Source organism: Spermophilus citellus (genome assembly GCF_964194105.1).
Source record: "Spermophilus citellus genome assembly, chromosome: 15".
Taxonomy (NCBI): Eukaryota; Metazoa; Chordata; class Mammalia; order Rodentia; family Sciuridae; genus Spermophilus; species Spermophilus citellus.
In genome coordinates, this window is record NC_138195.1 from 72,089,051 (window position 1) to 72,103,970 (window position 14,920).

General features: G+C 39.2%; 1 protein-coding gene across 1 annotated transcript in view; it reads right to left on the bottom strand.

Moving 5' to 3' along the window:
- Window positions 1-14,920, bottom strand: part of ARL3 (ARF like GTPase 3) — a 42,444-nt gene that overhangs the window by 9,402 nt on the left and 18,122 nt on the right. Inside the window, exons 4-5 of the mRNA XM_081267953.1 lie at window positions 3,525-3,575; window positions 1,137-1,322 (exon numbers count right to left, since the gene is read on the bottom strand). Of these exons, the coding sequence (XP_081124079.1) occupies window positions 1,137-1,322; window positions 3,525-3,575 (237 nt within the window). The remainder of the gene's footprint in view (window positions 1-1,136; window positions 1,323-3,524; window positions 3,576-14,920) is intronic.

Genomic DNA, 14,920 nt, shown 5'->3' on the forward strand with positions numbered 1-14,920 from the left:
CAAAAACAAAAAAACCCACAATTAACAACAACAACAACAACAACAAAAAGCAAAAAAAAACAAAAAACAAAAAACAAAACAGGCTGCAAACATGACAGGACTGAGATAATTCTAGGAAGTGATTATCTGCTTAGGATAAAAGCAGCCAGGCCATTTTAAGACAAATTAGTATCAAATGTCTTAGAAGAAGAGAGGGACAAAGAATATTAGAAGGGAAATGGAAAGAGGCCGTAGAACAACGGTTAGGAATCAAATCTCAAGTTTGCACCCCAACACCAAATTCAGAGAGAAGCAAACCGCTCATGCCATTAGAGACATGTGCCCTATGACAAAGAGGGAAGAAGCCCCTCAGCATCCTACAGCAGTAGGGTCCAGTCCCACAGCACTCTGGCATCCTGGCAAGTATACCACATATTTAAAATGAGGCCTTGCAGGGACACTGGGGTTTCAGAACAAGTAGTTGTCCTGGAGGGTGGACTCTAGTGTGTAACTGATTTGAGGCTGCTTAGTATAAAGCCTGAGAGTTGAAACTGCTTATCTCTCTTGCAGGATATAGCCTCCTGGGTGTCTGAGATATAACTGTTCTGCCCTAAATTAATATTAAATGAGGGGGAGCCTGCTTTCCTGCTATACAATTCCTTAGTACAAAGCATGGGGTTTTCATTCTGCAGAAGCAGGAAATAGACACCAAGCTTGAGGACAGGGGAAAGAACCAAGAGAAAAAGCAAAAACACTTCAAGGATGACTAGCCCGACGGCCATCACTATAGGAGGACAGGTTTTCAGCATGTACAATATTAGACACAACACAGAGCCCCAGTGCAATCATCAAAGAATTCTAGAGTTAGAAATCATCTTCACAGTCCTGTTCTGGCTGCCCACCCAATGAGGAAAGCTTGTTGCATGTGGGGTGGTTTATCTATGGCTTTCTTGGAACACTTCACGGTTATCTGACTAGTTGCTGGCTAGAAAAGAACCAACCTCCTCCACACCCTTCACATCCTAAAATGGTTCATCTGCTGATCAAAGGGTATTTGTTTCATGTTTTTTTTCTATCTTGGTCACCCCAACCAATGAGACAACCCCCCTTGGTTGGTTGCCATGTTGCCAGGGGACCAAGCCTTCCTGTAGTCTCACCTGAACGCCCTCTCCCGTGAGAGCTGAGCAAGACTGGATCTGCCAGACTCGGTCACGGATAGTGTGCAGATTCAGTCCTTCCGCAATTTCAGAGGCAGGGGCCGCTGTGAGCAAATCCTGCTTATTAGCAAAGATGAGCACTGGCACACAACTCAGCTTTTCTTCCTCCAGTAATTCAGCTAGTTCCTGGATCATTTTGGGAAGGGAGAAAGAGAGAGAAATGAAATCTATGGTAATTAAGCCTCAGCCTCTAATTGCAAAGAATGAACCAAAGATGATCAACTAGCAACTTTCAAGGGCAGTGATTCTCAGGCTTAAGCTAGGAAGGTGTCCCAGCAGATCTCTGCCTTAACCCAGGGATTCTGACTTTGGAAAGTCTGAGCCAGCACTTGAGAATCTGCATCTTTAACAACCCCCCCCAGGTGACTCTGCTATAGGTGAATGATAGATCATACCTTGAGAAACATTATTCAAGGGAGACTATCAGTAGTGGCTAGAGATTTAAAATTTATCCAACTTCTTTTCTGAAGATTGATCCCAGGGTCTTGCATGTGCTAAGCAGGCACTGTACCACTAAGCTATAATCCCAGCCTGCAAACAACTTTTTTTTTTTTTTTTTTTTTTTTTGCGGTGTTGGGGATTGAACCCAGGGCCCTGTGCATGCAAGCCAAGCACTCTATCAACTGAGCCACATCCCCAGCCCCCAAACAACTTTTAATGCAGATATACATATATGAATGCATGTGTGTGAACTGAAAACTGAAGATGACAAGTAGAGATTATAATTGTTTCATCAATCTCTATCTCCAAAACATGCAAGCACATGCATGACACTTCATCAAACTCACATCCTAATATAACTTTATTGGTCCATCTGGCAAGGTCCCTGGTTTTTAGGTTATAGGCCATTGTCTAAACTGTGTATTAATTCTGTCTGCAGTAAGTACAATAGAGGGTGTACAGCTAGTTAAATGAGAGGCCTCACTCTTTTCCCCAATAAATCCACATTTTAGCTACTTTAAATGCTTAGGCTTCCAAAAAATACTGGATGGCTCAAAAGGCAGATGAGTATATAGGATCCTCTTCACCTCCAAGCTCATGTGTAGCATTGGTTCTCCTGAGTGATGATCCAGAAATCATCAGGGTATAGAAGGGAAATGGGCTGTCTCCAGGAGTTTGGAGAGTTCTCAACAAACTTTCTAATCAGCAGTTTACAGAAATCAACTAGCAATTGTCACCTCATCTATGAAAGCAAATTAATCAGATAAGATAATTAATGAAAAGAGGATGCCCCAAAAGACCTCCAGAAAGGCTCCAAGGTCTAGGAAGTCAGGAAAGCCAAGGGGGATAAAAAGAGATACATTTAGTAGGCCTCTGATATGTTACTAGCCATTCTTCCTAGACCTGCTTCTCCTATTAATCTACTGCTCAGTGGCAGAGCGCCTGCCTTGCACATGCGAGGCACTGGGTTCGATCCTCAGCACCACAATAAATATATAAAAAAAAATAACAAATAAAATAAAGGCATGCTGTCCATCTATAACTTCAAAAACATAAAAAAAAAAGAAAAAAAAAAGGAAAAGGAAGATAAATATGGGGACCACTGCCTTTGGAAGTCCACCTGTCATAGTTTAGAACACAGGCCAAAGACAGCAATATCTAAGCACACATCTCCCAAGAGGTCCACTCCACCCCTTGCTTCTTTGGTCAGTGAATCCACTTTGAATAAATTATCTATGTTCTTTTCTTTCTATGTAAAACCATGTTCACAAATCACATCATGTAATCATGTGACATGTAAGCTATATGTGAAGCCATATTTGGGTTCGAAGTTTATCTTATCTCCTAGCTTGAAAACAAAAGCAGCTTAATTTTGGCTTGTATGTTTCCTTCCATCCTTTTGTATTTTTGAGTTATCCCTGGTAGGTATTAAAAAATATAAACAGAAGGGCTGGGGATAGAACTCAGTTGGTAGAGTACTTGCCTCACATGCACAAGGCCCTAGGTTCAATCCCCAGCACCACAAAAAAAAAAAAAAAAAAAAAAGTAAACAGAAATGCTGAGTGCATTGCTCCTCTGGGTTCATTTCCACATGACCTGGGAAGAAACTAGAAGACCTTTTGGGCATGGTGCTAAGTTCCATTTGTTTATATCTTATATATTCAATCTGATTAAAGCTCAAAGGCTTACATTAAAAAAAATTGTTTAAAGGACTCTTAATGAATTTCTTTTTAGACAGCTGATATTTCTGCCTGCTTGCCAGAATGACTGTCTTGTTTGAATTATAAAGGTTAAACAAAAAATAACTCCCTCACTCTCCCACATTTACAAAGTGGATTAATGAATACCCAGTTATTTGGGAAATATCTCAACAGAAGAATTATTTACCTGACCCGTCTCTTCAAATCTTTTTCTGTCTGCACTGTCAATTACATATATCTGTAAAGGAAAAGAAGAAGGTTACTTCAGTAAGCAGAGATGAAAAAACATGGGGTAACTTCTACAAAAGGAGCACATGCTCCCCAATCAGCAGTTTACAGAAATCAACTAGCAATTGTCACCTCATCTTTGAAAGCAAATTAATCAGATAAGATAATTAATGAATTGAGGATGCCTCAAAAGACCTCCAGAAAGGCTCCAAGGTCTAGGAAGTCAGGAAAGCAAAGGGGGATAAAAAGAAATACATGTAGTAGGCCTTTGATATGTTACTAGCCATTCTTCCTAGACCTGCTTCTCCTATTAATCCACTGAACAACTGGATGAAATAGATTTCATTATTTTCACTTCATACATAAAGAAACTTAAGCCCTTCCAGGTATGGTGACACATGCCTATAAGCCCAGTGACTCAGGAGACTGAAGCAGGAGGATTGTGATTTTGAGGCCAGCTTCAGCAATTTAGCAAGACCCTTATCAACTTAGCGAGATCCTTTCTCAAAACAAAAAAATAAAAAGGGCTATGGGAATGTAGCTCAGAGAAGAAGTGACCCTGAGTTCAATCTTTAGTACAAAACAAAACAACAACAACAAAAAAAGCAGCCAAGCCAAAAGGAGTTCAGTAACTTTTCCAGGTTACATCTGGCACCTGACAACCTTAGGATTCAAACTCAAGCATCCACTGACAGTGAAGTCCACAGTTGCTCTTAACCATGCTGTGGTGCTGTGTTCCAAATTGTCAGAATGGAAGGGATGGCGTTTAGGCATTTACAATCCTATATTCCTCAAATATCATCACTTGGAAAGCAACACTTATAGAGTTAACTATATGCTGACTTTGGAGTCAGAGAGAGAAGACACAGTGATCTCCTCTTATTCTCATGTTTCCCAGGCTACTCAGAGTTCAGGATTGAAATAGTAAGGCAAAGCCTTTGCCTGAAGAAAGAGAAATCTTGAGATTCATGATAAATTATAAATATCAGCTCCCCTCACCAATGCCAGAACTTTAGATATTGCATAAATATAATCCTATGACAATAAGAGAAATAAGACAAAAAAGAAAGAAAAATTGGGGCTGGGGTTGTAGCTCAGAGGTGGAGTGCTTGCCTAGCATGCGTGAGGCACTGGGTTCAATCCTCAGCACCACATAAAGTAAAATAAAGACATTGTGTTCACCTATAAGTAAAAAATAAATATTAAAAAAAAGATTAAAAGAAATCACCTATAACTATAGCTCCCAACTATTTTAATTTTCTATGGAAGGTTCCCTTCTAATCTTCCTTCATATGAAAATTAAAAAAGAAAATTAGAGATACAATTTTGTAGTCTTTTTTCTAACTAAATGATTAAATGTTTTCCCAGTTGCTAATCTAAAAATTATCAAATTTTCAGACTTTCTTTAAAAATAATTTAAAATTATTATTAAACTAATGATATAATAGAGAGAGAGAGAGAGAATTTTTAATATTTATTTTTTAGTTCTCGGCGGACACAACATCTTTGTTGGTATGTGGTGCTGAGGATCGAACCCGGGCCGCACGCATGCAAGGCGAGCGCGCTACCACTTGAGCCACATCCCCAGCCCTAATGATATAATAGAAATGCTCTTTTAAAAGAGCATATTCAATTAAAAACAAAAACCAATCTTCCACTCTCACTATTATATGCCTTAAATTACAAAAATTGATATATGGCAATGCACGTAGGCATTTTGTATGCAAATCAAATTCTGTGCTACACTGAATTTGGAAAAAAATTCACTCCTTTTGGAAAAAAAAATCCTTTCTTAATGCTTTCTCATTTACTCTCTAATGGTAAATAATATATCAGGAACCAAGTTCAGTCTTTTTTTTTTTTCCCAATAATAGCCTAAGTTTCTACTTGGAAAATCACAGGAAAAAGGATGAATATATTTGATTTCAATATATTTTTTCTGGTGGCCCATATTATTATTGCTGTTAATATTGCTAACTCAATGTCAATAAACGCATCAATGGATTGTGTATACCAGATACACAAAATTTGATTTTCTGTCTCATAAGCCACTATGCAGAACATGGTGATAGTTTCATTTATACCAGTGGGGATCATAATTAGTTAATTAACTTATCTATTTATTTTATGGTGCAGAGAACTGAACCTAGGGTCTTGTGTACACTATAGACTCATATTTTATCTTACAATACTGGGGACTGAACCTTAGAGATACTCTATTTTGTTTTGAGACAGGGTCTTACTGAATTGTCTGGGCTGGTCTCAGACATGTGCAAACTTGCAGTCCTCTTGCCTCCACCTCCTGAGTTGCTAGGATTACAGGTGTACACCACTGTACTTGATAGTAAATCACATTTTAAAAGAAATGGGCTTAGCATAAACACAGGTGTGGAAAGAAGGACGCAATGGGAGAGGGGACTTCAACACAAAAGACCAACTAGAATTACGTGGAATTGTGGGTGATCTCCAAGGAAGCAACACTCAGGAAGATGAGAGGGAGCAAGGAGGGCCAGGTAATTGCTGGGAGAGTTTTGGGATCAGAGGACTGTCTAGAGATGGTGTGCAGGTCACTGAGCAAGACAGGAGTGACAAAGCAGGGGACAGATGTGCTGGGAGCCAGGATCTGAATAAAGGTGTGGGGGGGTGAAGCTCATCTGATATGATAAAAAACAGTAGGGAGAGGGAGATTAGAGGGAGTTTCAATAGTGGAGAGGATGATCAAATGCTGGAGAGCCCAGGGGCTGAAAGCTAATGAGAAGGCTTTCATTTCCACTCAATAATCATTTGCTATTTATTGCTCTGACATGAAGCTTTTCAGGTAATATTTCTATTATCAGATTCAAAAGAAGAATTTTCCCAAACTGCACACAAATTCTTCCTCTCATTTAGCATTTTTCTCAAGTAACTTTCATGAAATTTGAAAATCACTAAATAATAATACTAGGTTTAAGTCTATAAAACAACTGCTCCTTTTATTTCTTAAGAAAAGGGCCAAGTGAGGCTAGGCATGATGGCACCACCCTGATCCCAGGGATTCAGGAGGCTGAGGCAGGAGGATTACGGATTAGAGCAAGATCCTTTCTTCAAAAAAAAAAGGGGGGGGGCACAAAGGCTGGGGATGTAGCTCCAGGGCAGGGCTCCCTGGGCTCAACCCTCACAAATGTGCTCTGTTGGTGGCATGCTCTTTTCAGGGTCCTTCTCAGACTTTACCCACCCCATTTTTTCCACACAGGTATGTTTCCTTCTGAACATCAACTAAAGATGAGAAGAGATATTGTTGCTATTATTTAACAGAATAGGTACTGGTTAATTTAATCATACAAAAAACCCTCCAGAATTAAAAAAAATCTATAAACAAACTTAATTAATAATTTGACTTTATTAATAATTAATAAAAAAATTCTTGTTTTTTTTTTTTTAAAGAGAGAGTGAGAGAGGAGAGAGAGAGAGAGAGAGAGAGAGAATTTTTAATATTTATTTTTTAGTTCTCGGTGGACACAACATCTTTGTTGGTATGTGGTGCTGAGATCGAACCCGGGCCGCACGCATGCCAGGCAAGCGCGCTACCGCTTGAGCCACATCCCCAGCCCCAATTCTTGGTTTTTAACCAGAAGGTTATCAGAGAAAGTTAAACACTCCTCTGACTGGTTTTAAAACAATAAAGACCTTCAAATATCAAGTGATAAAACTATTGTAAAGCAAGGTTCCCACCACAGCCTTTGAATGATGCTTTAGGCAGTCTTTCACATCTCTTTTGGCAGGTGCTCTGAAATTCTCTTTTGGTTGTGGAAGGAAGACCTAAAGGAAGAGGTTTTTCCCTTGATGAAGTTCAGGCAACTCTGGCTCCTGCAGAGACTGAAGGGAGGGTCCTTTGTTTCTCCTCCTGCTTCTGCTCCTCCTCCCTCCTGCTGCCACCTTTTGGTCATTTCATTGCTCCTCAGTATTTCTCCTCAGTATTTCTCCAGTAGGCAGGGAGGAGAGGTGGCTGGAGAATGTGGTTTTCTACCATATCTTGAGCTGAAGTCTAACAGGGGAATTAAACTGATTCAAGGTGGCTGCATAACTTGTGGTTTTTTGATCACCGCTGTTCTTTCTACTCCCTAGCAGTGTTAATGTGTCCAAGCAGTATTATGGAAATAATGAGATGCCTATATTATTATTTCTTTTTTTGGTCCCGGGGGTTGAACTCAGGAAAACTCGACTACTGAGCCGCATCCCCAGTCCTATTTTATATTTTATTTAGAGGCAGGGTCTTACTGAGTTGCTTAGTGCTGAGGCTGGCTTTGAACTCTCGATCCTCCTGTGTCAGCCTCCTGAGCCTGGGATTACAGGCGTGTGCCACTGAGCCCCGCAGATGCCTATAATATTTTAAAAGGTGTTTGAAAGAAAAGTAATGCTTTGCTGTCTTGCTTATTGTTGTCTTAGCATGATCCCTGCCCTATATATACCTTCTCCAGTCACCAGCCGTCTGTCACTGTGGACGTCTGGACTATTCTGATGCTGAATGCCCTTAACTATTCAAGCTTCACCTGATAGAGGACAGGGATTTTTGGGTTACTTCCCCCAATTTCTCCCCCATTTCAGCAGGAAGCAGTCTGGAGATGGTGTTGCTCATTTTTCCATAGAAATGGAATGTAGAGATTGACAGTGGGAAATGTCACAGTGGTTCACTTTATGCTTTGAATGTAGCCCTTGTTGCTCTGCTACTGCAATTTATTTTTAAAATGGACATGTTTCTTATTCTATCCCTACTCCTCCCTAATCTCTCCTCCTCCCTAATCTCAGGGGAAACAGGATTACCTTTCTTCCCCAGGTTAGACAGATTTATCTGTCTTTGAGTATATACCTACCTTAGAATTGAAGTAATCTAGACTTTGGGGGTGGTACCAGGAGATCTCAGAAATAATTATCTCCCAAACTAACAAGTGAATTACAACTCCAACAGAGAACACATGGAATGTAACCTTTGAATCACCTTTTTAAACCCCCTGTTCCAGTGGATGGGCAGAATCACAGCCTTTGGGACAGGAGTCCCCTGTGGCTCTCTTTTGCTAGCAAAGCAGTAAACTTTCTTTTTTTTTCCCCTCCAAAAAAAAAAAAAAAAGTGTTTGAGGTCCATTTCATTTGACTTCTACTTTCCATATGGAAATGATGACAAAGTTACTTTGTTTAAATTATATTAAGTTTAAATACAAAACTGATAATAATGTAAGTGGAGTATAGTAATAACATGAATGTAACTTGAAAAAATATTACCCTCCCCCCACTTTTTTTCAGTACTGGAGATTGGAACCAGAGATGCTTAATTGCTGAGGCTGGTCTTAAACTTGCAATGCTCCTGCCTTGGCCTCCCTGAGTAGTTGGGATTGCAGGTATGTCAACACACCTAGCTACTATCTTTTTTTTTTTTTCTTTTTTCTGGTGTTGTGGATCAGATCCACACATGCTAGACAAGCACTCTACCACAAAGCCATACCCGAAGCCTTATCATGTATTTTTATCTATCAAAAAGCCAAATGTTTTTTCTGATATGTGGATGCTGATCCATAATGGGGGTGGGAAAGGAAAGAATGGAGGAACTTTGGATTGGACAGAGGGGAGTGAGGGGAGGGACGGGGTGTGGGGGTGGGAAGGATGGTGGAAGGAGAGGAACACTATTACCCTATGTACATGTATGATTGATTGCACGAATGGTGTGACTCTACTTTGTGTACAACCAGAGAAATGAAAAGTTGTGCTCCATTTGTGTACAATGAGTCAAAATGCATTCTGTTGTCACGTATAATTGATTAGAACAAATAAAAATAAAGAGAGAGAGAGAGAGAAAGGCTGTTATTGGGGCTGGGGTTGCGGCTCAGTGGTAGAGTACTTGCCTAGCATATGTGAGGCACTGGGTTTGATTCTTCAGCACCACATAAATAAAGAAAGAAAGGTATTGTGTCCATCTACAACTAAAAATATTAAGAGAGAGAGAGAGAAAGAGAGAGAGAGAGAGAGAGGAAGCACAAAAGGCTGTTATCATTCCTGGCCTAAAGAAAACTGGAAGATACTTTTATCCTCTCCTTTCTATCATACTTCAAGTTCTAGTTCTTAGTCACTTCCCCCAAACTAAGAAAGCTGAAGTCAGATGTTCTCAGGGTCAAGTTCCCAGGGAGTAACTCTTAGGAGTTGCTCTGACTCTTAAACCATTAAAGAGCCACTGCATGCTCTAAAGCAAGGGCAGGTAAATTTTTTCTGTCAGAAGTCAGTAGTAGGGGCTGGGGATGTGGCTCAAGCGGTAGCGCGCTGGCCTGGCATGCGTGCAGCCCGGGTTCGATCCTCAGCACCACATACCAACAAAGATGTTGTGTCCGCCGAGAACTAAAAAATAAATATTAAAAAATTCTCTCTCTCTTTCTCTTTTTTTAAGAGAGAGTGAGAGAGGAGAGAGAATTTTTAATATTTATTTTTTAGTTATCGGCGGGCACAGCATCTTTGTTGGTATGTGGTGCTGAGGATCGAACCCGGGCCGCACGCCTGTACCGCTTGAGCCACATCCCCAGCCCCCATACAATCTTATTTGCAACTTCTGAACGCTACTATTGCAGTGAGAAAGCAACCAAAGGCAATCTGTAAACAGATGCGTGTGGCTGCGTTCCACCGAAATTTGAATTTCATATAGTTTTCATGTGTCACAAAATATTATTCTTTTAATATTTTTTTCAACCACTTAAAAATGTAAAAGCCATTCTAGCTCTCAGGCTATACGAAAACAGGAGGCAGGCAGGATCAATGTGGCCATCCCTGCTCTAAAGCAAGATTTTATCATGGCACTCCAGAGAGAATTGAAAGACTTAACTAGGTAACAAAATGTGTCAAGCCTCAATCCCGCTCTCCTAGCAGGGTGGAGTGGAGTGTAATGGGTCTTTTTCAACCAATAATGGAAGACTATTAAACACAAACAGCCCATCAACACTGCTGCTCCAGGCTACCACAACACCAGCACAAAGAGCTTGGCTCCCAAGGCCTTAGACTCTCACCCTGGGGACTCAGCTGCTTCTAACAACTGTTTAATCTCAAATGGCACTGGGAAATAATGAAAAGTTGATCTCAACCCAAAATATTATCTTGTACTAGTTGGTTATATGGCTGAAGGAAGCTTCTTTAGGGTTGTTCTGAACTACTTTGTGCTGAATGGTGCGATAATTTCTGGCACTCTTAACAAACAAGAATGTGGGATCCAGAGTCATATTAAAACCACCTTTTGATCTTCTCTCAAGATGTGAGAGCCAATGATTTAAAATTACCCTTACCTGTAGACCACAGGTTCCTGAGACTTCCTATGGAGCTTCACAATTACCAAAGTCCTTACATATGGCTCCTCTTTGGGTATTTCTTTCAAAGTACTTATATCTAGCAGATGAAGAGATAGGACTGCTCTTTTTCTTAGACACCTGCTTTAACCCAGCTCTTTTTTTTTTTTTTTTTTTTTTTTTTGGTGCCAGATATTGAACTCGGTACTTGACCAATGAGACACATCCCCAGCCATATTTTGTATTTTATTTAGAGACAGGGTCTCACTGAGTTGCTTAGCGCCTTGCAGTTGCTGAGGCTGGCTATGAACTTGTGATTCTCCTGTCTCAGCCTCCCAAGCTGCTGGGATTATAGGTGTGTGCCACCATGCCCAGCTTTAACCCAACTCTCTGATTCAAAAAGGAAGAGGGGGGCTGGGGATGTGGCTCAAGCGGTAGCGCGCTCGCCTGGCATGCGTGCGGCCCAGGTTCGATCCTCAGCACCACATACAAAGACGTTGTCCGCCGAAAACTAAAAAGAAATAAATATTAAAATTTCTCTCTCTCTCTCTCTTTAAAAAAAAAAAAAGGAAGAGGGAATCTATACCTTAAAAAAAAATCAACACTTCATTTTTTAGCATAGTTGTAGATTTATAGAATAATTGAGTAGGTAGCACTCAATTGAGTTCTATATATCTACTCCACCTCTACCCACAGCCCCAGTTTCCCCTAGCAACATCTTGCATTAGTGTGATTCTTTCAGTATAATTAACGAACGGATACTGAAACACTAGGTTCATTCTTTGTGCTTTAAAGTGTGTGTACAATGGAGTACTACGCAGCACTAAAAATGACAAAATCATGGAATTTGCAGGGAAATGGATGGCATTAGAGCAGATTATGCTAAGCGAAGCTAGCCAATCCCTAAAAAACAAATGCCAAGTGTCTTCTTTGATATAATGAGAGCAACTAAGAACAGAGCAGGGAGGAAGAGCAGGAAGAAAAGATTAACAGGCTGGGGATGTGGCTCAAGCGGTAGTGCGCTCGCCTGGCATGCGTGCGGCCCGGGTTCGATCCTCAGCACCACATACCAACAAAGATGTTGTGTCCGCCGAGAACTAAAAAATAAATATTAAAAATTCTCTCTCAAAAAAAAAAAAAAAAGAAAAGATTAACATTAAACAGAGACATGAGGTGAGAGGGAAAGGGAGAGAAAAGGGAAATTGCATGGAAATGGAAGGAGACCCTCAATGTTATATAAAATTACATATAAGAGGTTGTGAGGGGAATGGGAAAAAAAACAAGGAGAGAAATGAATTACAGTAGATGGGGTAGAGAGAGAAGATGGGAGGGGAGGGGAGGGAGGATAGTAGAGGATAGGAAAGGTAGCAGAATACAACAGGTACTAATATGGCATTATGTAAAAATGTGGATGTGTAACTGATGTGATTCTGCAATCTTTGTAATGTTTTGAACAACCAATAAAAAAAATAAATTAAAAAAATAAATAAATAAAGTGTGTGTAGCTCAGTGGTAGCATGCTTGCCTAGCATCGATTGAGGTTGGATCCTCAGCACTGCAATAACATATAACCATTATTACAGTTTTATACAAAATAGTTTCCCCACCCTGAAAATCCCTTCCTTATATGTCACCTATTCATCTTTCCCCTCCCTTCTTCAGACCTCTGGTAACCACTGATCTTTTACTAAGTAAAGACATTTATAAATTTCTATAGGTTTGATTTTTTAAAATGTCACAAAGGACTGGGGATGTAGGTCAGTAGTAAAGTGTTCGCCTAATTTGCACAAGGTCCTAGGTTCAATCTATAGCGTGCACGCGCACATACGTCATATAGCTGGAAATATAGAGTATGTATCCTTTTAAAACAATACATATTTAAGGTTTCTCCGTGTCTCTTTGTAGCTTGACAACTCATTTCTTTTTATCACTAAATAATACTGCATTAAACAGGTATACCAAAGCTTGCTTATCCACTCCCCTATTAAAGGGCATCTTGCTTACATCTAGTTTTTGGCAATCAGGAATAAAGCTACTATAACTATTCATATGTGGGATTTTGTATGGTACATAAGTTTTCAACTAATTGGGTAGATACTTTGTAGCACTAGTGAATTGTATGGTAAGACTTTGGTTAGCTTTTAAAGAAACTACCAAAAAAAAAAAAAAAAAAGAAACTACCAACAGGGGGGCTGGGGTTGTGGCTCAGTGGTAGAGCGTTTACCTAGCATGTGTGAGACACTGGGTTCAAAACATGGCACCACATAAAAAAATTGACAAATAAAATAAAGATATTGTGTCCATCTACAACTAAAAATATATTAAAAAACAAAACAAAAACTACCAACTATTTTCCAAAGTATTTGTACCATTTTGCATTCCTACCAGTAATGAAGAATTCCCAAGCCAGGCACCACCAGCATCAGGGGTATAACAAATTCAAAGCCAGCCTCAGCTAACGGGAGGTACTAAGCAACTCAGTGAGACCCTTCTCTAAATAAAATACAAGAAAGGGCTGGGGATGTGGCTCAGTGGTTGAGTGCCCCCGAGTTCAATCCCTGCCTTAAAAAAAAAAAATTCCCACAGCATTCAGTATCGTCTAATTTCTGGATTTTAGCCCTTTTAGTAGCAATCTCACTGTTATTTTATTTTTTTTCCTCTCTCTTTTTAATATTTATTGTTTTAGTTGTAGTTGGACACAATACCTTTATTTTATTTATTTATTTTTATGTGGTGCTGAGAATTGAACCCAGGGTCTCGCACATGCGAGGAGGGTGCTCTGCCACTGAGCTACAACCCCAGCCTTTATTTTCATTTTCTCATTGTTTCAATTTGCAATTCCCTAATGACATATGATACTGAGTGTATTTTCATATGCTTTTCTGCCATCTGTAGATCTTCTTTGGTGAGGTATGTGTTCAGATCTTTTGCCTATATTTTAAATCAGGTTTTTTTATTGTTGAAATTGAGTTCTCTGTATAATTTGGATATAAGTCCTTTATTAGATTAGATATGTTTATTTTTATTTTTTTTTAGTTATAGATACATAAATATCTTTATTTATTTATTTTTATGTGGTGCTGAGGATCTAACCCAGTGCCTCCACACGTGCTAGGCAGATGCTCTACCACTGAGCTACAGCCCCAGCCCTTAGATACATGTTTTAGAAATCTTTTCTCCTAATCTGTCGCTTGATTCTTCATTTTCTTAGCAATGTCCCCTCCCCTTTTTTTGTGGTGGTATTGGAGATTGAACTCAGGGTCCTTTCATATGCTCAATATTATCGTTTATAGAGCAGAAGTTTAAAATTCTAATAAAGCCCAACTTAACTTTTTCTTTTATGGACTGTGCTTTTGGTGTATCTGAAACCTCTCCACCCAAACCCAAGGTTCTCATATGTTATCTTCTAGAAGTGTTAGATTCCTCTTTTTTTTTTTTTTTGGAATGTGGATATTCCATTGTTCTAGCACCATTTGCAGAAAAATATCATCCTTCTTCCAATGAATTGTCTTACTACTTTTTCAAATTCAGTTGACTATATTCCTATGGGTCTATTTTTGGATTCTCTCTTCTGTTCCGCTGATCAATTTGTCTACTTTTCTTTGATATGTGTTGTCTTGAGTATTTTCACTTTATAGTAAATCTTTAAGTTGGGTAGTGTTAAAACTCTAGTTTTTTCTTCTTCAGTACCGTACTGTCTCTCTGGACTTTTTGTTTTTCCATATAAGCTTTGAAATCAGTTTATCAATATCTCCAAAATAATTTGCTGAAATTCTGATTTGAATTGCATCAATTCTATAAATTTGGGTATAATTGATATTTTAGGAATATTGAGTCTTCCTATCCATGAACATGGAATATTTCTCTATTTATTTATTTATTTGTTTATTTCTCTGTTGAGGACTGAACACATGACAGGCAAAGATTTTCTTTTACCAGTTTTTAAATTTTCCTCATATAGATCCTGTACATATTTTGTTAGATTTCTGATTAAGTATTTCATTTTGTGGGCTGATAAGTAATACTTTTCTTTAATTTCAAATTCCAGTGGTTCATTTTTGCT